The sequence below is a fragment of the Cynocephalus volans genome, chromosome 1 (genome assembly GCF_027409185.1).
Source record: "Cynocephalus volans isolate mCynVol1 chromosome 1, mCynVol1.pri, whole genome shotgun sequence".
Taxonomy (NCBI): domain Eukaryota; kingdom Metazoa; phylum Chordata; class Mammalia; order Dermoptera; family Cynocephalidae; genus Cynocephalus; species Cynocephalus volans.
In genome coordinates, this window is record NC_084460.1 from 290587965 (window position 1) to 290612741 (window position 24777).

A 24777-nucleotide genomic window follows, 5' to 3' on the forward strand; every position below is an offset into this window, starting at 1 on the left:
ATACTATGTCAATGCCATCTCCTGATCAACAAGGACAATACTAGGTTTGTATGCATCATTTTTCGATGACCAAGTAGACACGACACTGCTGTATCATCTTGTTGGTGACCATGTGTGATAATTTACTATGCTTGCATCATCATCTTAAAAATCACGTATGACACATTGTATCTGCATCATCTCTGGCTGTCACATATGATGTATGCTATATCAGCATCATATCCTTGATAAACATGTGCGATGCAAGACTGTGAGTTATCTTGACAAATATGTACGATGCTACCCTGTGTCTGTTTCATCTCATTGAAAGTCACATGCAATGCTATATATAGTGTGTATTAACTCACTGACATTTGTATGTATTGTTATACTATGGGTACATCATATTCTGGACAACTTTTTATGATACCAAACAATGGGTCATCCCCGTGACAACCATATATGATGTTATACTATGTGTCATCTCTTTGACAGCCACATATGATGATTCATTATGTCTGTGCTATTTCCCTGACAAGTATGTATGGTGCTACCCTATGTTTGCGTCACATTCTTGACAAACATATGTGACTGCACAATTTCTACATTGTCTCCTTGACAGCTCCCTATTTGACATTACGTTATGTCTACGGCATGCCCTTGATAACCATGTGGTACTATAGTAAGTCTGCATCATCTTGGCAAGCCTACATGATGCTACACTAAGTTTATGTCATCACATGTGATACTGTCCTATGAGTCATCACCTTGATAACAAAGTATGAAGAACACACTTGATGCTACACTATACCTATATTATTCCTCTGATGACCACGTATGATGCTATATTGTGTCTGTTATATACCTGACTAATGTGTTTTAATTTACACTGTCTTTGTCATCCCCTTTATAATCATGTATGATGCTGTACCATATCTTTATCCAGTTCTTTATCACCATGTATGATACTGTTCCATGTCTGAATCATTTCCTAGAAATCCATGTATGATGAGCCTACATTATGTCTAAGTCATGTCTCTGACAAGCATGTATGATGCTACATATGTCAGTCTGATTCCCCTGCTGACCACACGTGATTATATCATGTGTGCATAAACTCCTTGATAGCTACTTAAGAAGTTCCAGCAAAATGGAATGTTTTTTCCAGGCATGGTTTGTTCCCAGTTTTCCTGCATTTGCTCCTTGTGACTAACATACTGTTAAGAAGTCACATATCCTTTGTGTTATAATCAGTTGTAGAATTTTGCTGGTGGCTTATTTTAATTACACAGTCTTCATTTCATCGTCATCTCCCTTTTCAAAATTACGTTTGCAAGCTTGTTGTCCTACTCACAAGGACTTTTCAAAGATGGTCATACATGCAAGTTGTTTTCATATCCTAGAATTTAAACACCCTGAGCCTGCAGAACTTTAGTTTTTAAAGTAACTATTTACTTTGTCTTCTCACGGATATTAGCTTTAAAAAAAATCATCCCTTAATTGTAATTAATTCACCCTTTATGTTTGAAATATCATTCGCATTGACGGGAAGAATTTACTCCACAATATGTATTGAAGTAACTACTTTATGCCTGGGATTGCTTTAGGAACATGTTCGGTGAACAGAAAAGATAGAAATCACTGCCCTTGTGGAGTTATGTTATGGAGGGAGAGGCAGAAAATAAATAATACCACACACGTATTTTATATAGAATGTTCAATTGTATAGAATGTTAGAAGTTGGAGTGGTACAGGGGGAGAAAGAGGGTTGGAGGGTCAGGATGCTGGGGGATGGCTGAGAATAAAATACAAGTTCTCCTAGTTTTGTTTTCTCTACTTCTGCTATTTTCCCTGACAGTGATTCTATTCTTCCCTTGTCTGATATAACATTACTTAAAAATTTGTTTTTGTTTTGGCATGTTTTATAAATCTCCTCTCATTCTGTGCTTCCTAAGAAGTCTTGATGTTTAGGGCAATCATTTTTATTTATCTCAGGTCTTTGCTCCTAATTTCCTTTTTAAAATTTGGATCTCACCCAATGGTTAGTTACCCATGCAGCTGCATCTTTTTCTTTACATATGTGTGCATCCCCTTTTTCTTTACATATGTGTGCATCCCCTTTTTCTTTACATATGTGTGCATCCCCTTTTTCTTTACATATGTGTGCATCCCCTTTTTCTTTACATATGTGTGCATCCCCTTTTTCTTTACATATGTGTGCATCCCCTTTTTCTTCTTCATGGGAATTATTCTCAAGGTTGACTTTTTTTTCTTTTTTTGATTTTCTTATTTCTATTTCTACCTTTTAAAAAAATATATAGAATTACAGGCCATATTACTTCTGTGTTTTTTAAGTTTAAAAATATGGTTTTGTAAAATTTAGAGTATTGGAATATGCAGTATTACTAACAAACTCTCAAAACAAGTTTGTCATTTTTGAGACTTGAAATGTCCAACGAAACAGAAAATGATGTTTTTAAAATCTCATTAATTCTAAAATAGCAATTTTAAAAAATCATTTTATCTACTTCCTCCTAAAGTGGACATTTTCAGGAAGGTAAAAACTTTATTAAGATATTTTGCTTTTTTCTTGATGCAAATCAAGTACCTAAATTCCCTACTCTTGCTATATTTTACCTCTACGTAATGCTATAATTTGAGATAAGAAAGCATCCTTTATCTGGCCAGGTAAATTGTAACTTTTCACCTGACAAAAATTTTATTACTGATGTTCGTATGCTTATTTAACTCCTCCATTTCTTAATTCTAAGGACAAGTATATAGTACTTCATCCATCCATCCATTCAATCCATCCATCTATCCATCCATTCAATCTGTTCATCTACCTGTATTTATTGAGTGTCTACTATGCATCTGGCACTTCTGGGCGCTGAGAACACAGCAGGGAACAAAACATTCTGTTAGCTCTTTCCGTGGAAAAGGGGTTCTTAGAGCCCGTTGTCTGCTCACTGAGTAGTGGCTGATGCTTCTTCTTAGAAAGGCCTGTGCACCTCCCCTAAACTCAGACTCATACCTGATGTAGCATGTTGATCTTGCTGCTTACTTTATCTCCTGCTTCTTGAAACTTGCTTTGATTCTCTTTTTACCTTTAAAACCATTTTTTCTTCTGATTCCTGTTCTTCACCCCCTTCTCTATTTTAGAACCTGTTATTTCTTCTAATAAGCTCAGGGCCAGAGAGGAACACCTTTTCACCATCTTCTGTGGTGATACCAGCTTGCACTTAGAGTAGTAAGTGTCTGGCTGTCACCACAGGCAAGGAAACAAATTTAGCACAGAGCCTGTGTGTCAGAGGGATATTGGGATAACTCAAGGTTTTTGGTCCAAAGTTCTATATTTCAGATAAATTTATGTATATCTCCACCCCTCTCAAAAAGGAACAGCAAGAGTTTTCAGTGCAGTCACAAGAAAATGCATTACCAAACTGGAAGGCCATGAAGGTGAAATTTCAAAGGTGAGTTGCTTTCTCATTTGGAGCAGTTTATTTACTTCCAAAAAATAAACAGTATGCTTAGTATAAATTGATCTGTTGGAATGGAGGTATTAAGGTTTATTTAATTATCTCATTCTTTATCAGTTACCTAAAGACTATGACTATTTTTAAATGCATCCTCAAACTCAGCATAATGATTTCTAAAACCTTTTAAAAAGTATAAAACAGCATTCTTCTCAACCATCAGCAAAAGACTTACTTAGTTGAAAATACTTAAGACAGCAATTTCAGGTACTTATAAAGTGCTTTTCCTGGTTATAGTAAACATGCAAGTTTATATTATGCAAAAAAAAAAAAATGCTTGCAGCAAGTATCAAGCGTTCTGTGAATTAGATGTGATCGAGGAAGTATTTCCTGGAAATATTTAACACTTAGAATATAAAATCATTCATTTTGAAACTTTAAAGCCGTATCTTAAGATTATATACAAACTCCTCCCAAAAGCTTATTCTCAGAGCAGGGCCACCCTGTCAGCTTTAGATGTGTCATCAGAAATTCCCAGAGTGGGCTAGGATTTGGTGGCTCTCACCCCCAAGCTCAGCACAATTCCTTGGTCTTGTGTCTGATACTAGATTTACTCTTTCCTTGTAAAATACCCACTTGATGATTTCAGCTCTCTGAAGGCTCCATCTAGACCCCAAACCACCCCGTGCTGTACTCTCGCCCCTCCTGCCTCTGAACCTGCTGCTGGTGGCCGTTGCCCTCTGGCAGTCGGTGCTGGTCTTTGCGATAGTGCAGCCCACGTCCCCTTCATAGGCTGGGAGGCAGGCTGAGGAGGGAACCCGGGCCATGTTTCTGAGTGTCTGTCTAGGTAGCTATTGGCACGTCTGGTGTGTTCCCTTAGCAAGTACACATCTGTTTTTGTGAATGTGTAAATATAAAGAGTTCTCAAACTCTGTCTCATTACATTTTACGCTTGCTAGGTGAATATATTACTTATTTGACTGCCATCTGGTAATGGCCTTTTTAGGGAGTGCAAAGCTAAGGTATTTATTTATTCATTTATTCATTCAGTAAACATTTTTTGAGAGCTCCCACTGTGCTAGGCATTGTGCAGGTACTGGTGACACAGCGAGGACAATTAGACATGACCCTGCCTTCCTGCAACCTTCATTCAGGGATGAGGTGGCTCAAATTGTTGTCTTCTGATGATTGGAGAGGGATGTAAGCATGGCACCCAAAGGAAGGGGGGACTAACGGGTCCTTTGGCTGCTGCTTAGATATAACTGACAACGCCTGCACATGGCAGACACTCAATCATACTTATGGAAGGTGCTGTATGTTGGGTAGCAGTAGAGGAGAAAGTCCTCTCTCGTAGGCCCTGATGTTCACTGATTCCATGTTACGGATTGAAGGGGGATCTCTGTGATCTCAATCACAAAGATGACACTGGGATTTGGATAGGAAGGAGGCTGACTTGTGTTTACATTCCACACAAGGGTAAGGGTATTACGAGTCTTTGGAAAGAAGCTGGGTGGGGAATACTCAAATTATAAGGGTGCTTTGGTCTTTATCCTTAGAATGGTGACGGGATAGGCAATTAAACTTTTTCCATCTAGATTTTAATTTTCATGTATTGATCCCTGCAATATTTTTTCCATCATGAAAAAAACTTGTTCTGTGTATAAATACCAGGCTGGGAAGGTAATAGGTGCTTAGTAACTTGCCTTTCGTGGATGAAAAATATATTGGAGACCATTACACAAACCTGTGATCATTTTTCTTTTTTTCTTTCTCTTTTGCAGATTTCTTTCAACCCCCAAGGGAACCGTCTTCTGACTGGTAGTTCTGACAAAACAGCTAGAATCTGGGATGCTCAGACTGGCCAGTGCCTCCAGGTCCTTGAAGGTCACACTGATGAAATCTTTTCATGTGCTTTCAACTATAAAGGCAACATAGTCATTACAGGTATGGGAGACATAGATACCGCACACTTGGGTTTCCTTGTGAATTGGCGATTAGAATTTCTAAGCTGAAGACTAAAAAGAAGCCCTTTTCCGGGGTTCCTGGCTTTTGTTGGGATGTCATTCTATTTCCACCATTTAATTTTAGTTGCATGAGGACCCACAGTAGTGGCCTCTGCCACTGCATGTAAGTCTTCATGAATTTTGAGTTTTTGTTGCTCGAGGAAAGGTAACAATTTGGTAGTCTGCCTTACTAGCTATTACATTTTCCCACGTTTCGTCCCTTGATCCAATGGTTAATACTCACTTGATAATAATATTACTTGATAGTTAACATTCACTTGATGTCTGTAAGAATTTATAACCAAAACAAGCCAGGACTACAGTTCTCCATAGTTGGTTTTATAGCCTACTAGAGGTTTATTCTTTGAGCTAAGTTGTCCCCCCCCCCACCCCCCAGCAGCCCAGTAGCTGGCTGGTAAGGGGAGCTGAACCCTTGACTTTGGTGTTATAAGGCCATATTCTAACCAGCTGAGCCCAAATATTTTTATTTTTATTTTAGTGGCTGGCCGGTATAGGGAACTGAACTCTTGACCTTGGTGTTACAAGGCCTTGCTCTAACCAATAAGTTGTTTTATTTTTAGATGTCTCCTTTCAGATATTTCCTGCCTGCTAAAGTACTAGTATTTGGGGGGGAAGAACATATATTGAGCATTTTTCCCACCATTCGCTATTTATTGTGAATTAATCATATTAGCAACATTTTATATGAACTAGATTAAGAACAAATTAATTTAGATGGTGGAAAAGGGAAAAAAAATGACAAGAATATGGTCTAATGTCAGTGAGGCGCCTCTGGGGGAGGCCTTGGCAGGGAGTGGGGGTCTGCGGTAGTGTGGGTAGGGGTGCCCCAAGCAGGCACAGCAGACCTCATCTGCCTCATTCCCAGTGATTCTCATCGTTTTGAGTAAATTTAAAAATTGCTACACTGGTCCAGTAAGTTAAATATTGCACACTCAAGGTTGGCTTTATGTATTGGTTGGTAGGATGGTTTCCTTGTCATATAACTTCAGGGGTGGTGAGAATCATTTCTCCTTTTTCCCTAAAAATCATCCCCTTTCTACTTAATTATGTATAAGTTCTAAAATTACAGCTTATTTTCTTTGGGCTCATAATCTTCGAGTGGTCACTAAAACGTAGGTACTCCTGAAATACTACCCTAATAAGCCACATGTTTTATCATGAACTTGTTATCAAATCCTTTCCCATGATGCGGGGGGTAGGGGGAGCTTGTGATGGAGGCACAGGACGCTGCTACAGGGAGCCGCTGTCAATGAGGAAGAAGGGGGCCGGGCTGGTAGGTCCAGGGCCAGCCTTTCCCAGTCCATGTGTTTCACGTGAGGCCCAGGCTAGGCAATACCTCTTTCTTCAACCAGTTTTCACAGAAGACCCTGGAGAGTTTAGAGAAGAAATATTAGGCATCTGTGTCTCATTTAAGTTCTGGCACTTAAATTCCTGAGCTCTTTTAACATATTATTGATTTATTTAGTGTATCCCAATCACCAAAGTGCTAAATACTGGCTCAATGGATGACAGAGCTTATTATGCACGTAAATTCCTGAGGTCTTTTGAGATATTATTGATCTATTTAGTAAATCCCAAAGCTGCAAAGTGCCAAATCCTGGCTCGATGGATGGCAGAGCTTATTATGATGGGATGTCACTTCTGACACCCCCAGCAGAACAATCACATCAGTTGAATCTGCCTGCCCTACCTTCTGGGTGCATCCCAGTGTGATTAACTGCATGCATTTTTTAGTGGGCTGCCTGAGGTTGGGTTTAGAATCACAGATTTGCAGAAAAGTATCCAGTATTCTCTTTGCATTTTTAAAAATGTGAGGTGTCTTTTTGTGGGATGTGCAGTTTTTACAGGCTTTACCAATTTCTATAGTCCTCATACTTTTTTAAAAAAAACTTTTTATTTTTAAAATGGTAAATTGACAAATATTGATGTTATGTGCCTAGTCCCCGAAAGTGAGGGAAACTGCAGTCTCCAGTGCTGATAAGAAAAACCTGTTCACGTTTTCAAATGTTCCACAATGGAATGTCCTGCCTCCTCGTAAGCCTATCACCCATACCTGGAGGTATTTAAATCCACCATGTCTCTACTTGGTGGGGATGTTCGAGGAGGGAGTGTAGAGGGGGTAGCTGAAGTGGTTGAGTTCCCCAGTGGTCTTCTCCAATCTAAGATGCCATGAATCTTGCTTGTGTGACAGGATGTGAACGTGCTCAATTTAAGACTGGCTGGTATAATAAACGACAGCAATAACAACAACCAAACCCCCCAAAAGACACTACTTCAAAAATGCCTGAGCTTCTCAAGGGTCCTGCAGCTAAGTGCTGAGAGTCTAGCGCATTGAGTACATTGCTAACTACCAGCGACCCACAAAATGTCAACTTGTAAAAAGAGAGAGTAAAGTGAATAAAATAAAGAAAAAAAAAATAACTGTGAAATTTGTTTTATTAGGCAGCAAGGATAATACCTGTAGGATATGGCGTTGACTGATGGAAGCCCATGGGCAAGCAAACTTGCTAGCAATTGTGATCAAGAACTTGAGCTTCAAAAAGAGTATTCAGCTATTTTGATATTTCATGTACTTTTTCTTTTTCTACAGGTCAACTGTTTATACACTCTGTTTTTAACTTCACAGATATGACCATTAAAACTGATGAAGTTCTATAGTTTCTTGATATTATTTGATGGGGATGACAGGAAACAGAATGGTTGGCAAATGCCACTAGTTATTTAGGTTGTGTTTTAGTTTTTAACAACATTATGATACTGATAAATGAAACCAGAGTGATTTAACAATGTGTCTCCTAGATTCTACTTTGAAGTTATTGTTATGTATCTGTTGACTAAAGTTGCTGGAGAAAATTCTTTGTGAATTGTACGTGTGTATTTATGATGTATTTTTTTAGCATGATATTGGAAAATAAAATGAATTTAATTTAATAGCAAATACATTCTGGATTGATAGTGGGTTGAAAAAGATGTAGGCAAGTTTATCTCTAAGGAAAAGTTGAACAGAATAGGAATTCAGAGTACTGAATTTAAAAATCTGGGTGGAGAAAAACAATTACATTGTGTAATGTTGAATGTACTAATTAGCCTGCTTTGAGCATCACATGTTGCACACAGGTATTGATATTCAACCATGTACCCCACAGATATGTATAATCAGCTATGTTTCAATAAAAAACAAAAGGAAAAAAGAAAAATCAAATGTTAAAAAAAAAAAAATTCTGGATGTGGGAGCTAAGAGAGAAAGAAGGAAGGAAAGAAAGACCACAGTAGTGTGTTGGACTTGCAGAGGGAGAGAACATTCTATGGGCTACAAAGTGGAGTGGGGGGAATGGGGGAGGGGGAGGGAGGTTGGGGATAATTGGGTGGGGGACACAGGGTACAAATGCAATTTGTGGTTATGGGTATACAGCCAGTATGAATTTGGCCCCCACATCACAGGCATGAGGGGTGACAGTCAGCTTTGTATCTCATGAATATTCATAGCCAATTAAAAAAATCTGGGTGAAAAAAATTGAAGCATGAGAGCAAAGGATTAAACACCGTCCTGAGTACCGTGTGTGTGTGTGTGTGGGTGTGTGTGTGTGTGTGTGTGTGTGTGTGTGTGTGGTAAGAATACTTAATCTGAGCTCTATTCTCTTAACATATTTTAAAGTGCACAATCCTGCATTGTTAACTATAGATACTGTGTTGTACAGCAGATCTCTAGAATTTATTCTAGAACTCATTTTCTTCATAGTACAAGCAGTAGCCAGTATGATCGAGTGTTTACTATGTGCCAGACAGTGCCCAACCACTTTATGTAGGTCATCTCATTTAATCCTTTTAGCAACTGCTACAAAGTAGCTTTACAAAGTAGGTAAAAGCCCTGATTTAACAAAGGAGAAAGGTGAGTCACAGAGAAGTTAAGTAATTTACTAAGAGGATCCAGATATTAAGTGTTGGAGTTGGCTTTAGAACCCAGGGATTGTGGCTCCGTTGTACTATGTTCTTAAGCAAAAAATGAGTTAATTACGGGAGAAAGTATCAGAACTATCTGTAAGATGGATTGAAGTGAGGATTACCTCATAGATCATCTTTGGATATTTACCCTCAAGAAGGAAAAATTTAAACACAAAGCAAAATAAAAACTTTGGCGTGGCTGTTGGAAGGATGCAGTTCTGAGACAGTGAAGCCAAGAAGAGCTTGGATTAGAGAAAACTGGGCCAATATTTGGCTACTTTTTTTTAAAAGCAAGTCACTTAAATTCCATTATTATTATTATTATTATTATTATTATTATTATTATTATTATTATTATTATTATTATTATTATTATTATCATTATTACTTTTAGCTTTAGGTATAATTGACAAATAGAAATTGTATATATTCAAGGTGTACAATGTAATATTCTGATATAGCTTTATGTTAGGAAATGATTTTCACAAAGGCACAAAGGAATTAATATATCTGTCACCTCGCATAGTTACCCCCCACACCCTGCCCTGTGGAGAGAACACTTAAGATCTACTCTCTTAGCAAATTTCACATATACATTATTATCTGTAGTCACCACACTGTACATTAGGTCTCCAGAACTTATTTGTCTTATAACTGCAAGTTCGTGCTCTTTGACCAACATCTCCCCAATTCCCCCACCTCCTGACTCTTGGTAACCACTCTACTCTCTGTGTGTGACTGCTTTAGAGTCCACACGTAAGTGAGATCATGCAGTATTTGTCTTTCTTTGGCCTATTTCACTTAGCATAATACCCTTCAGGTTCATCTGTGTTGTCACAAATGACAGGATTTTATTTTTCAAGACTGAATAGTATTTCATTATATACATATCTATATATCTGCATGTCTGAACTCCCACGTTCATGGCAGCATTATTCACAATAACTGAGATATGGAAACAACCTAAGTGTCCATCAATGAACATATGGATTAAAAAAAGGTGATATACATACATATATATCACATTGTTTTCATATCTTGGCTATTGTGGATAATGCTACAATGAACATTAGAATGCAGGTATCTCTTCAAGGTAGTGATTTCATTTTCTTTGGTTATATATATACATGGAGATAGGATTTCTAGGTCATATGACAGTTCTATTTTTAACTCTTTGAGGAACTTCCACACTATTTTCTATAACGGCTCTTCCACCTTATATAAGGGTACTTCGAAAAGTTCGTGGAAAGATGCGTGTTATCTTTTAATTCTATTTTTACATGGATTTTTTGAAGTATTCTTGTATTACCACCACATCCTTGCCAACACTTGTTATCTTTTGACTTTTTGATAATAACCATCTTAACAGGTGTGGGGTGATATCTCATTGCGGTTTTAATTTGCATTTCCCTGATCATTAGCAATGTTGAGCACCTTTTAATATACTTGTTTGCCATTTGTATTTCTTCTGTGAAAATGTCTATTTAGATCCTTTGCTTGTTTGTTTAAGTGGGTTTTTTGTTTGTTTGTTTGTTTTTGCTATCGAGGTATGAGTTCCTTCTGGTAAATATTAACCGCTTTCCTGATACACGGTTTGCAAATATTTTCTCTCATTCTGTGGGTTGCCTTTTCTTTCTATTGATTATTTCCTTTGCTGTCAGAAACTTTTTAGTTTGAAGTAGTCTCATATTTTTATTTCTGCTTTTGCTGACTGTGCTTTTGGGGTCCTATTCATCAAATCACCGAGAAGACCAATGTTATGGAGCTTTTGCCCTGTTTTCTACAAGGAGTTTTAGTTTCAGGTCTTATGCTTAATCTTCCATCCATCTTGAGTCTTATGTATGGGAAGGATACCATTTCATTTTTTTGCACGTGAATATTCAGTTTTCCCATTTCCCATTTTCTTCATTTATCGAACACTATCCTTTCCTCATTGTGGCTACTTTTAAAACTTGAAAGAAGCAGCAGACACCAATTCTTGCTGATCTAACTCTTTGATGGCTTTAGGGAAGGTGATCATATTATTTTTGTTACATCATTCAAAAGAGTCAGCTAGTGTATAGTAATGGAGATTTATGTCCTATTGACCAACTTAGGTGTTAAGAAGGCCTTGGCCAGAAAATGGCTTTTTCCCCTAGTTTTTATGTACTAAGGATCTTAATAGGATATTTATGAAGATTTCCAGATATCCTAAGCCACTTAAAAATAAATGTTTAAATACTTAGGATCATAAGACAAGTGATAAAATACCCACTTTGTTTTTATTTGGAGTAAATGGCAGTGTCGGGTTGTAATAAAGCATGTGTGGAGTCTGGAGTCAGATTACTTGGATATGTATTGTGATTCCAACTCTTAATCATTGGACAAGTTACCTCACCGTTCTTTGTCACAGTTTCCTCATTTGAAAAGTGGTAATAGTTCTCTTGTTGAGAATTAGGAATACTTGGCACGTAATAAATATTTACTTATGACAATAAGTGTTATTTGCTTATAAGTATTAGGATAGTTATTTACTTTTAAATAAATATTTTTATGATCAGTAACTTAGTAGTCATCTTATATAAACACGTTTCAGGAAAGAACCCAGTATTATTTTCTCAGAAATCATAATTGAGGTATAACTCACTTTAATGTATTACAGACATCTTAGGGGGAGAATTGTGTCAATCAAATTTTTAATTAATCAAATTAAAATTTAAGGTTCCTGGAGTAATTGTCCTTTTTCTCTGTTGAACAGAGGAGCCAAGAAGTGCGGAAATCATCAGTGTAGATGATTATGATCTAATCCATCTTCTTCATATATTTAGATTTTTTATAAAATTTTATGAAAGTGGATCATCCTTATAAAAATGAAATATCTTTTCTAACAACTTATATCTAAGTCTGTTGTAAAAACTGATTATGTGAATTAGAGTTATCTTGTCAGACCCAACTGAATTGAAGTTGAGAGTCCAGGGAGAAAAAAAAAAAGCACTCGGAGCACAAAGCACCTGCCCCGGGATTATATAGCAAGCAGCTGTCAAAATCTCCTGCCATAACTCTAGGACCTGTTTTTCCTAGTAGCTGCTGAAACAAAATTCTGTGACTCCTAAGACTGGTTTTGCCTACTGCTGTAACTCATCAATCAGAGCTGGCTGACTCCCCCAAACTTTGCTAGTGTCAATGAGTTTTCTTTCAGAATAATACATTTTATGTATATATATATATTTATTTTTTTTCCTCCTAATAAAACCCTAACCTTCTCTTTGTTCTTTGGGCATATCAAAGAAAGACCACCCTGGTTTGTGTGTATGCTCTGAATTGCAATTGTGTTTTCCAAAATCAAACATTTTGTTTTGAGATTTTTTATATTTTTATTTGACATTGACACTGTAGTAGCACATGATTTAGCATAATTTCCATTTTAAAGTTAAAAATGAATGCTTTTTATTTGACTTTGACGCTGTAATAGCTCAGGAGTTAGCAATGCTTTTTATGCATGTATGTCTTATGTTGCTAATTAAAAATCACCTTTTAATTTAAATTACAAGTGAATTTATTGTCTTCTATCTTCTACTACTCCTGTTCCTCTAAAACAATTTATCATTTTGAGTCCCCCAAATTCAAGGTTAAAAAAAATACTATTAAGGTATTTGTAGACATATTCCTTCTCAAACACAAAGAATTTTAAACTGACTCAAAATATCTGCAATCACTTTAGTTATCTTACGAAGACTACTTTATGTTTTGCTTAATTCAAATTCTCTGTTGCCCTGGTTAGGATGGTTTTGGCAGCAAGTAACAGAATACATGGTTAAAAGAATGTCAGTCACAGTTGTGGTTGTCCAGGGGCATGACGACTCAAGGGCCCAGGGTTCACTGGCTTTCCACTGGGCCATCCTTAGCATGCTGGCTTCTGTCCTCCTGCATTCCCTTCTTATTTACAAGGTTGACGACACAGCTCTCTTTTATTTGCCACCTGTTTTAATCTCAAGCCCAAAAGAGAACTGCTTACTACCCTAACCCTATTCCTTCCATTTGATGCGTCTTAGCAGTGCTAGCAATGAATCATTATTCACTTTTTTCCTTTACTTTATCCACCAAATCATAATCACTTTCCTCAATTAAAAATAAATCCTAGCTATCCAGTCTTACTGCCATTGTAATCTGCAATCTATAATCTCATTATCACCCTGGCACTACAAACTGAAACAATCTCCTAGTTAATTACCCTAGCTTCTTTCTGCCCTATCAGGTTATTTCTTTCTAAAATAAACAGAGAAAAACTCCAAAATGTGCACATTTTACTGTTTACAAGACTTATGCATAAATCAGTTAATTTAATAAGAGGCATGAAGTAGGAATTATTAAAGCTCTAACTTAGAGCTGATAACACATTTAGGATTTGGCAGAACTTAGAATTTTTTACCCCTTTCTACTACCCACCTCCACTTTTTTCTCCTTCTGGAACACTTTGGTTTTTATAAGAAATTCCCAGATTGGATATTAACTTAGAATATGGAGGGGAAGTAATAAAGTTGTGGGGGGAACTCCCCAAATTATGCTCATCAGGGCAGAACCATTAGTTTATTTCTAGTCCTAAATTCCTGTGTGTTTGAAGTTTCAGGTTGTATTACCTAGAAGCTTATAAATAGGTTTACGACTATTCGTGGGGAGGCAAGAGATGGGAATTCCAGAAAAGGAAGATGTAAATACCATGAAGGTGGGAACTGCTATTTGTTTTATCTTTTGGGAAATGCTGGGTGCATCGCTTTGAACAAAGTTGCCTTTGTTACTATTTTCTTGGGACCGTGGGATCTTAATCAGGTCATTGCTACCATGGGTCAGATGCCCAAGTACGTTACTGAACAACAAAGAACATACTTTTTAATGCTCTCACAAATGGAAACTAGAAAGTGTTTCTGTGTGATGAAGTGTATAAGCTAGCACACTTTCGTTTGTTCTCTTATCTCAGCAGGTGGCAGTGTTTATCTTTCAGCAGGTAAGTTCTTGCTTCTTTTCTTACAACTACAAACGAAGAGTATAAAGAGTAAATTTTTTATTCTATGTCCCTTACAAGTCAGGGTTATGAAGGGATGTATAGCAATGCTCAGATTGTGGTGTAGTTTAAAGCTTAGGACCATTCTGGCAGATCTGGGGCAAATGACATATCTCATTAGTCCTGATGCACTGTAGAAATATTTCCCCATCTATTTGTGAGGAGACAGACCATTAAGGTGAACAAGAGATAGTTCCATTTTTCTTTATAGGTCCCTCTTTGGAAACCATGTTATAATCATGACACAGTCTATCAAGGAATCCAACACTCAATTATGTCTTTTAATATTAATATCTGATCAAAGTGTAACATGCATTATTTTGTTTTAATAAAGCTTTTTGTAATTTCACTTGGTTGAGAGTCTAAGAATTGTGAGTACTTTGAATTTATTATTTTTACATAACTTTAAACCTAAAGGGTCAAACTGATTTGCCTTTGGTTGTCAAGGGCAAAAGTAAGTCTGAGACCAAATTAAGAAGGGTTGCTTATTCATAAACTTGTGGCAAGGGAAGCCATCTGCTGTCACCTTCACTTTAGAAGATCAGAAGTTCAAAGGAGACTCAGTTTTATAGGGTAAAAAGAGGAAATACCGGATGGTCTCTCACTGACAAGTGTTCTATTAAGATAGAAGCTTTGGAAGCGGGGAGACTCTAAATGGTCTTCAGGTACATTTGGAAGTCCTGGTTGGCTGCAAGGGGACAAGTGAGTGGAATGAGGACATTTCCAAAAAGGAGGACTGCTCAGTGTTATGGGTAGCGCGTTTTCTGTGCTGGCCATTTCCTGGAACAAGTGACGGTCAGTGGGTGCCTTGTTACCATCAATCTCTCATAGTAGTTCCTATTTGGAGAGAGGGGTGGCTGCCATGTAGCCAGCTTCATTAGTAACAGTATTTTGGTGGTTAAAAATATAGCCACTCTGGAATCAGAATGGCTGCTTTAATATCCTACTCCACCACTTTTCAGCCCTGGGACCTCAAGGATTCAAACACTCTATGACTTAGTTTTCTCACCTATAAAATGGGACTAATTAATAGTATGGGGGGGATTTGTGAGGATTAAATAAATTAATAGATACACAAAGAACCTGATTCATGGTAAGCACTCAATTAATAGTAGCTAATATTATTTGTGGACACTGCTTCAAAAACCTGGGTTTAATGGATTTAAGGGTTATGAAAGAATTTACATATTCAAGGCAAATTTTCTCATTAATATATTATACGTTATATTATACATATATAATATATTATACATAATGTATTATACATCCCTGCAATAGATGTAAAAACTTCCAATTCACATTTTCCTAGGCAGCTACAGGTGAGTAAAAGAAATGCAGTGAATATTTTGAGTACTCATCTTTCATGAATTTTTATGTATTCAGGGATGTGAATAAAATTTGGTTCAGCTCAATAAACATGTGGTGGCCATGACTGAATCAGCCCAGTTTTTCAGTACCTTTTCCCTTTTGCAAAACTATGCATTTCTCAGTAAGTTAACAAACCTCTTCCAACCTGCACAATCATCAAAAATATTATTGATGAAGAGGAAGATATTCTTATCACTAATTAAGTGGAATTTCAAAACTCTTCTTGAAATCCTCCTTCCCATATTTGAGTTGATATTTTTATTAGAAAAATTAGGGAAAATTTATCAAATACTTAAAAAATATCTTAAAGGTAGAAATATTCTTCAGGGTGTTCTGATGTGCTTATTCAAATTTCAGTGATCCACACATACTAGAGTTGAAAATGCCCCCAGAATTTGAATGGCAATTGCTCATAGTGCCAATCAAAGAAGCCAGTGCCCCTTCAGAAGAAATGGCCACAGACACACTTCCTCTGGGCATCTCCCATGTGCTGACCTTCAGTGTTTTGGGTGTTGGCTTATGCCAAATGTGGGAGGATCCCCTTGGAGCCCTTTGTGGTGTGGTTCCTCGATTAATATTTTATTTATCATCTATATACTTCGTTACTTGCACGTATTTCTAGGACATACTCTGTCTTCAATTATGGAAAAAGCAATTCCAAGGGGAATGCCTGAAATCCTGCTCAATTCAGATATGATTTTTCCCTGTTTGCTCAGAGGAGTGTATTTTCTTGGACTGGAAGATGAGGCTGGGCACTTTTCCCCAGGCAAGAGGAGACTTGTTTTGCAGGGGTGCCTGAGGCAAAAGGACATGTACAATTCTTTTCTAGGCCAGAATAATCTCCCACAGGAAGTAGATTAACAGTTACAGTGCTCTTGGGTTATGACCATGAATAAACAATTAAGTTAAATCATATGAATTGCCAATTTTGTCATAGTTTGATCCACCGAAAGAGATTTCATGTGGTTCAACCTGTTTCTGTGCAGACTGAGAGATTTTCTACCCAGACTTGTCCTTAAGCAGATCCTTGATAGTGGCCCAGTCCCCATTACTACAGCCTGGTGTCCTCCTGCAGAGGGCAGGTGCCAAAATTCAAACATATGTTGATGATATTTTGACATCACTGATTGTGGGAAAGAAAACCCACCTGCCATGGTGTGTGGCAAAGAAAAGACTTTGTAATAAGAGTGTTCAACTTGTCATTCTATTCTTTATGAACAACTCGTTTTACCTTTCTGAATTTGTTTCCTCATCTATAAAATGGAAACATAATAATAGAATAAAATGATTTACACCTGAAGAAACACCAGTTCAATGCCTGCGGTGTCTTTGACCTGTCCTTTCTTCATTGAGAATGTGCCACTTCAAGGCTGGAATCAGCACCGACTCGTGTGATGACAAAGCATGGATCTTGCAGGAACTGCCCTTCTGGAAGAGCACAAAGCAGGTCCTTTGCCTTTCTGAAGGCCCTTTGCTGATGCTGCGGTACAGAGCCCTCCCTTCTGCAATTGCTTCTCTGAGCCACTCACTCTGGCTTCATTGACTCCCTTGGGAGAAGCAGGTGGCCTATATTTAGAATAGCACCAGCTGATTTCCCAATCATTTGAGCTAATTCTTACAGGTATTAAAAGTTTTCCTTTTCAATGAAAGAAAAATATGTCTCAGACAATCTTAAATATCTATAGGGTCTTGCTCTTAGCTTTGGTTGGAAGGTAGAGGATAGAAATAGAAGAATGTGAGCATACATATCTGAAAGCAAGTCTCTTTACAGGGAAGTCTTAGTTGTTGCAAAATGTACATTATAACATATATAGATAATTTATTTGTAGAAGAATCATGTTAGCAGATTTAACCTTCAATTTTGAATAGTCCAGTGAAGTGAGGTATGTCATGTTAGGTGTTCACATAATCCACTATCTAAAGAAGAAGTTCAGATTTCTCATTCTTATGTTCTAAGTCATCTGTAAGCTGATCCTAATTTACACGTTCTGCTCCCCTGTATCCCAGATGTTATGGTTGAATTGTGATTCTCCTAAAATTTATATGTTGAAGTCCTAACTCCAGGAGATGTAATTGTATTGGAAAATAGGGTCTTTAAAGAGGTAATTAAGTTAAAATGAGGCCATTAGGGCAGGCCCTAATCCAATATGACTGGTGTCTTTGTGAGAAGGATAGCAAGCATGTGAGAGCACAGAGAAAAGACCATGTGAGGCTGAGGACGCAGTGAGAAGGTGACCATCTGCAAGCCAAGGAGAGAGACATCAGAAGAAACCAAACCTGTGCTTACCTTAATCTCAGACCTTCAGGCTCCAGAACTGTGAGAAAATAACTTTCTGTTGTTTAAGCCACCCAGTCTGTATTTCATTATAGCAACTGTATTAGTTCATTTTGTTGCTTAAAACAAAATACTTGCAACTGGGTAATTTATAAGAAAACAAAATTTATTGCTTACAATTTTAGAGGCTAAGTCCAAAGTCCAGGGAACACATCTGATGGTGGCAACAGTGACCCAGGGGTTTCACATGGCAAAGGGAGAGATACTTCCTCATGAATTCTCCTTTTAAAACTCTCAGAACCACACTCATGACCACCATTAAGAATCCACTCACTACTGCAGGGTCCTGCAATCTAATCATCTCTTCAAGGCCCCACTTTTCAATTACCCTAATAAGATTTTCCACCATCAACAGTTACAGTGGAAATTAAACTGCTAATATATGGACTTTGGGCAAAACAATTAAATCAATCCACAGCAGCAATGCTAGCAAACTAATACAGCGGATAAGTAGACTACTCTCTGGGTCTCAAAAATGTGTCATGCTTTCTCTTCTCTGTGATTTTACTTTTACCTATCTACTCTAAAATTCCTTTTCTCATATCTACAGCTGGACAATCCCCCCTCTCCCCACGCTTTACAATTTACCCCAGATATCATTATTTTCTTGGACTCTCTTTTGAGTTTCTCCCACCCACTCCGTCCCCTTCAAGCTGGAAAAAATAGTCTTCCTAATGTCCATGCATGCATGCCTGTTAATCATGCTTTTCTTGCAAATGTAGACTAGCGTTTCCAGAACTTGGGCTGGAGATGGAAAAGAGAAAGTAACCATGGGGTCATTGGAGGTCATTGTGGATTTTTTAAAGAATGAAAGAGGCTTACACCTGATTTTAGACTGCGGAGATGGTTCTAGAAGAGAAAGAAACATTGAATAATTAGCATAAAATTTGTATTTGCTGGAACCAGGTGCTAAAGAAAGCAGAAGAGGGGGCTAAAGAGCAGACAGAAGGAGAAGTTGGCACTAAAAGGAGAAACTTCTCACTTTCTGAGACTGAAGGGGAGGGTGTGAGGAAGAGAATGGTCTTGCTAAATTTGTAGTTTGTTATTTCTAAAGTCGTTAATAGCCTGAACTCTGGAGACATACTCCTGAATCCCTCCACCTGTTATGCTGGATCTATGACTTGGATGGCTTTTTATCTCATTCAGTCTCAATGTTTCCATGTCTACTGTGGGTAAAAATCATTGCTGTCATCAAAGGATTACATGGATAAGACATGTAAATTACTTAGTACAGAACCTAACGAAAATGATAATAGCAACAATTCTTATTACTACTATCAATGCTCTCTAGCCAAAGAACACCAGGAACATGCCTGTAATTCAACAAATTGCATTGATTTCTCTCATGGGAAATCATAGGGTGTCTCAGAGAGAAAATGTTAAAAAGGATTTATTATAGGATTTGGGATTGTGTTAGGTTATTTTGAGTAGGGTTTAGGGATTTTTCTCTTTGCTCTAGATTGGATGCTGTCAGGAAGCAAGTATAATTCCATGACTGGGTATCTTCATAAATTTTACCCACAGGGAAAGCAAGGCTAAAGTTATAACTGAGAAAGGAGCAGCTGTCACATATTAGCCAGGAGAGAGAAGTGATTAGTCACTTTTGTGGCTTGGGCAATGCTTATGTTCTCTTGTGTTCAGATATGACCACGGCGTGGTCTTGTTTTTCGTCTTGATCCATCATGGTCACAGAGTAGCCTTGTTTGTGCTGATATTCTGTGAAGTTGTTTATGTTCAACTAGAGAACGCCAAGGCCTGGCTCTGAGTACAAGGCCAGTATCAACACTAAGACCTGCTCACTAATGCCTGATGACTTTGGTTTCTGTGGAGCTTTTTGCTGAGAGCGAGGTGCTTAAGGACTGAGATGACTGTTAACCTTTTTTTTTTTTTTTGGATAGTCACTGAAGAGAATCGAAATAGGATGATGGACACATTGAAGGCCCAGCCAGGGTAGAAGACCTGCAGATTTATTGTAGCCATCAGCATTACGATTGTGTGATTCTTTTCTATGATACTTGGCTGTGTAGTACAGGAGTGGAGAAGGCACATTCTAACATTGGCCCTGGCAAGGGGGTTTACAGAGAGACCAGGACAAAAGGACAGGAATTCAGAGTTGACAGCACTGGTGAGAATAGCTTTGTTGGTTCACTGTGAGGAATGGAAAATGCAATAGATAAGGGCAGAATACAAGAGAACTAACCACCAAGATAACAGGAGACTGAAGTTCTTTTAAAGAACTATTAGCAGCTCTTTCGGGTGTTGAGAAAATCTTTAGCTGAAAAGAGTCTAGGGCATGAGAAATATGGAGGTTGAGGATGAAAAATGGACCAAGCAAGTAGACTTTGAATTCTCCCTGGGCCACTCTGGATTGTCAGACATTCTGCCTCTTCCAAGACAGAGTGATCCTCTGTCCACTGTGACCCTGGCCTTTTCCTCTTCTGATAGATGACAGTCTCTCATATTCTAATTTTAGAACCTGTTCCACCTCAAGTGCCTTTTGGCACTGTCTCTATGTTGCAGTTTGCTGCATGGGCTTGGAAGAAGCTTTGATGTTGCCTCAATGTTCACAGTGGTTTTTATGATAGAGTACTTTTATTTTTGCCTCTTCTCCCCAGGGCTCTGGCACAAGTTCATGGAGAAGAGATGAGGTCAGAGGAAAACCTGGCAAGTACACATCCACATTTCTTACAAAAGTCTGCCTGCTCTATCAGAGATTCATTGTCTTGGATGTAAGCCTCAAAGCCCTTAGAAGGTGCCTCAGGACCTCTGTCATGTCCAGAAAGACCTGCAACCTCAGCAGTAATCATTGCCTTTTGAGCTGGTTCTACCACCAGGAGACATTTTTTCCCTTTTCATTCTGAGCTTCTCCCGAATGTGGCATGCTAGAGCACTCTAAATAGTTAATAACTGATTGATTGGTTAAATGGATGAATGAGTACTAATAGAGCCCATTACTTTGGCATTGATTTTCAAGCTATGCTTCATGGAACATCAGCTGTTCATTGTTAAAGCTGAGTGAGTGAGGGGCTGAGCACACAGAACCCTGTCTTGCACATCCTGCTTTAACCAGAGGAGCTTCATTAAAGAACATTTTACTCATTTTAGCCTCCAAGTAAATGCATTTGAAGAAAGTTATTTTGAATCTTAAAGGAGACAGAGAAAAAAGGAAAATCACCAGCTGAAAGAATAAAGTTCTGCATTTAATTGTGCAAAATCTGGTCATGATCTACTCTTCCAAACTTATTTTCTTTTGTTGGCTTACATGAATCCTTTGTCTAGCCTAGCTTGTAAAATGTGTCTGGATATGCCATTTCTAGTCTCTATATTTTTGCTCCCCCAGTCTTCATCCTTCACCCCCAGTTCACATCATAAATCTTCCCCCATCTCCACGACTAGATGTGCTTGCTTCTATGCTAAATTCCAATGGCATTTATTGTGCCTCATGGCCCATTAATGGAGATGTTTTTTGTTGCTTTTTTTATGTTGCTTGATTTACCTCTCCAACCAGATAGTTCATTTATTCATTCATTCAACATGGGCTCATTATTCAATAATTGGCCCCTATTATGGGCCAAGCATCTTGCTAGGTTCTGGGTTCATGATGAATAAGACAGACACCTCTGCCTTGCAGTTTATAATTTTATGGGGTGGGGAAGTGTATCAGTCAAGGTTCAATCAGAGAAACAGAATAAGTAGGAGATATAAAAAGATAAATTGCAAGGAATTGGCTTACATTATGCGGGGGCTGACTAGGCAAGTCTGAAATTCTAGGTCAGGCTGTCCGGATGAGCAGGCACGAGCTGAACCTGCTGTTGACAGATGGAATTCCTCATCCTTCTGAAAAGCCTTAGTTCTGCTCTTAAGGTATTTCATCTGATTGAATCAGGCCCATACAGATTATGTAGGATAATTTCCCTTACTTGTAGTCAGCTAGTTATGGACTTTAATCACTTCTATAAAACACCTTCATAGCAACACCTAGATTAGTGTTTCATTGAATAACTGGGGACCATAGTCTAGTCAGGTTGACACATAAAACTGACCATCGCAGGGAAGAACATCAAATAAATCATTTAAAAAATCATAAATTTCAGGAAGAAAAAATATATTTGTATTTTCCTTTGGTTAGCTGGAAGCTTAGAGTTAAATTCAATATTTAAGACCTAAAAGACCTTTATCCCAGTAGCTAAATGCAACTCTCAAATTCATTGAGTCTGAAACTAGGGATATTTTAAAAATGCCAATGCCTGGGCCCTACTCTGGTCCAATTAAATCAAATTCTCTGGTTTGGGGCCCTGGCACTGGTATTTTGAAATGTTCCCCAGATGATTCTGTTTTATAGCCAGGGTCGAGAACAACTGCACTAAATGGATTTGAATTTTTTTCGTTTTCCTATTTTATGCATGTTTTGGTATTCAAATAATCTTGTTATCATCTTTGGAAGTAAATGCTGATATAAGTTAGAAGTAACTAATTATTTTCGCCAAAAAAATGTGTGTTATTAAAGCCACTGAGTTACTTTAAGCCATTCTCCTGGACTGGAAGCTCATGGAGGGCAGATACCATGTGTGACTTAGTCATCAGTTAGGATAAGTAAGGTTGTGATGCAAAAACAAATGACTTTCAATTCTTAGAAGGTTAATAAAAAAGATATTTTTCACATATGCAAAATCTGCTACGGGTCTTGGTGACTCTTCAGGGAAGCTGTCCCCTGTGGATGGATCACATACCCTTACATATCCACATGTGGTCCCACGATCACTGAGACAAAGAAAGAGAGGCTGGAAGGTTGAGAACAGACAACTGACATGTCAATTCCATTCACTTTTCCTTGTCACCTGGTCACACCTAACTTCAGGAGAAAGGCAAAGTGTAACCCTTTGAATACCTGGAAGTTTAAGAGAAATAGATATCAATGAACATTTGTCAGATCTAGTCTGTTTGGTTTCATATCTCTGCATTTACCCTAATAACTGTTGCATAGTAAGTGTTTACTAGATATTTGGCAAATCTGCATACCATGTTTTCTTTGTGTGTGTGTGTGTGTTTTGTGGGTCTAATCCTCCTCTCCTGGCATGGAAGTGCAGGTCTACAGCTCTGCAGATCTACAGCTCTGCAGGTCTACAGCTCTGCAGATTTGTGACTCTCGGGAGTGAAAGAGCAGAGCTTGGGCCCCACAAGACCTGAAGTCTTCCCAACCATCATGACAATGCCAGTAAAGAGAAGCTCCCTTGACAACCAGCTACCCACTGAACTTCATCTCTTCAGACTTTTCTTGTTTACACCCAATAAAAAAGCAAATAGACCTTCTAGAATATTTAATTGTATAACTGGAGACTGTACCTAGCCAAGTAGATACATAAAACTGACCATCATGGGAAAGAGCATTATACAAATCATTAAAAAATATCACTATAAGTTCCAGGAAGGAGACAACTACTTCTATTTTTGATGGATTGCTAAAAAGTCAATTTGCAATGAACCTAAGTTCTATGGAGAATCAGTAATGCAATTCCTGGATCACTTCTTCCGTCAGATAAATGCCACTGGCCAGGCTGTCCCCAGCACGTACTGGATCTGCACAGCTCTGAGTGGCTTTGTTTCCTTTAGGATATCTAGCTTGACAAATATAAAATTTTGACTTTTAAATATAATTTTAATATATTTAACTCTACAAAAATACAATGGCAAAATGCCATGTGGAAATGCATTTCTCAAAAGTAGCTGCCTTAAATTACTTTAGCAATTTGATAAATCTTCAGCTACTTGTGTATATTATTAAAAGATCAGCCAAAAGGAAAGGTATATTTTACCTGGGTTGAAGTCTTTAGTTTTAAAATAGGGAAGACAGATGAATAATTGCACTTTCAGATACAACCTATTCTGATGAATGAGCTTTGACAGAACCCTGTTAGAAAATTGTTTCTTTGTGTTTGGGTCTTTTCATGAACGTTTCCAATGTAAAGCAATGGATTTGAGTACTATATTGTTCATGCTTGTGCCAAGATTCTGCATGGACTCAAGCATTTCTTCATAGGAAATGCCAAACTTGTACACACACACACACACACACACACACATACACACACACAAACATGCCTACACACACACAGCATCTAATTATAAAATTGAACACGATAAAAGAGAAGAAGATGAAAGAACTTCTGTGGCACTTAATGTATGAGCCATTTGCCATGACTAGTTTCTGTGTATTGTAGTTATTCACTTACAAAAATGCTTTTCTGGGAAGCAGGGGCCTTGTTTATAGTTTTGTTGCTCCCAGGATGTTTGGGTACAATGATGCTTTAATAGGTGTTTGTCTAACAACAAACATGGCATTCAAGTTAAATCTCAGTCAAGCAGCAAAGCTCATCTTCCAAGCATTAAGATCCTTATGGTGTCCTCAAAGCATATTTTATGTGAAACTGTGAAAGCTAATACTCCTATATTTCTTTTGCCTGCTCCTAACTACCTTTATATTTTCTCTCTCTCTGTTCATACTGAAATTTGGATAAGAGGCACATACAAGCTAATCACGATTTATATTTTATTGCCAGAAAAAGATCTTGAATGTCAGCCTTCACGTTTGACTTATTTTTCTCCTTTACTGGAATA

General features: G+C 37.8%; 1 protein-coding gene across 1 annotated transcript in view; it reads left to right on the forward strand.

Annotated features, from left to right (window-relative positions):
* The window catches only part of DAW1 (dynein assembly factor with WD repeats 1), a 35055-nt gene extending 27099 nt beyond the window's left edge, over nt 1-7956 (forward strand). The window contains exons 10-12 of the mRNA XM_063076478.1: nt 3376-3452; nt 5237-5399; nt 7922-7956. Of these exons, the coding sequence (XP_062932548.1) occupies nt 3376-3452; nt 5237-5399; nt 7922-7956 (275 nt within the window). The remainder of the gene's footprint in view (nt 1-3375; nt 3453-5236; nt 5400-7921) is intronic.
* Nucleotides 7957-24777: the final 16821 nt, after the last annotated feature.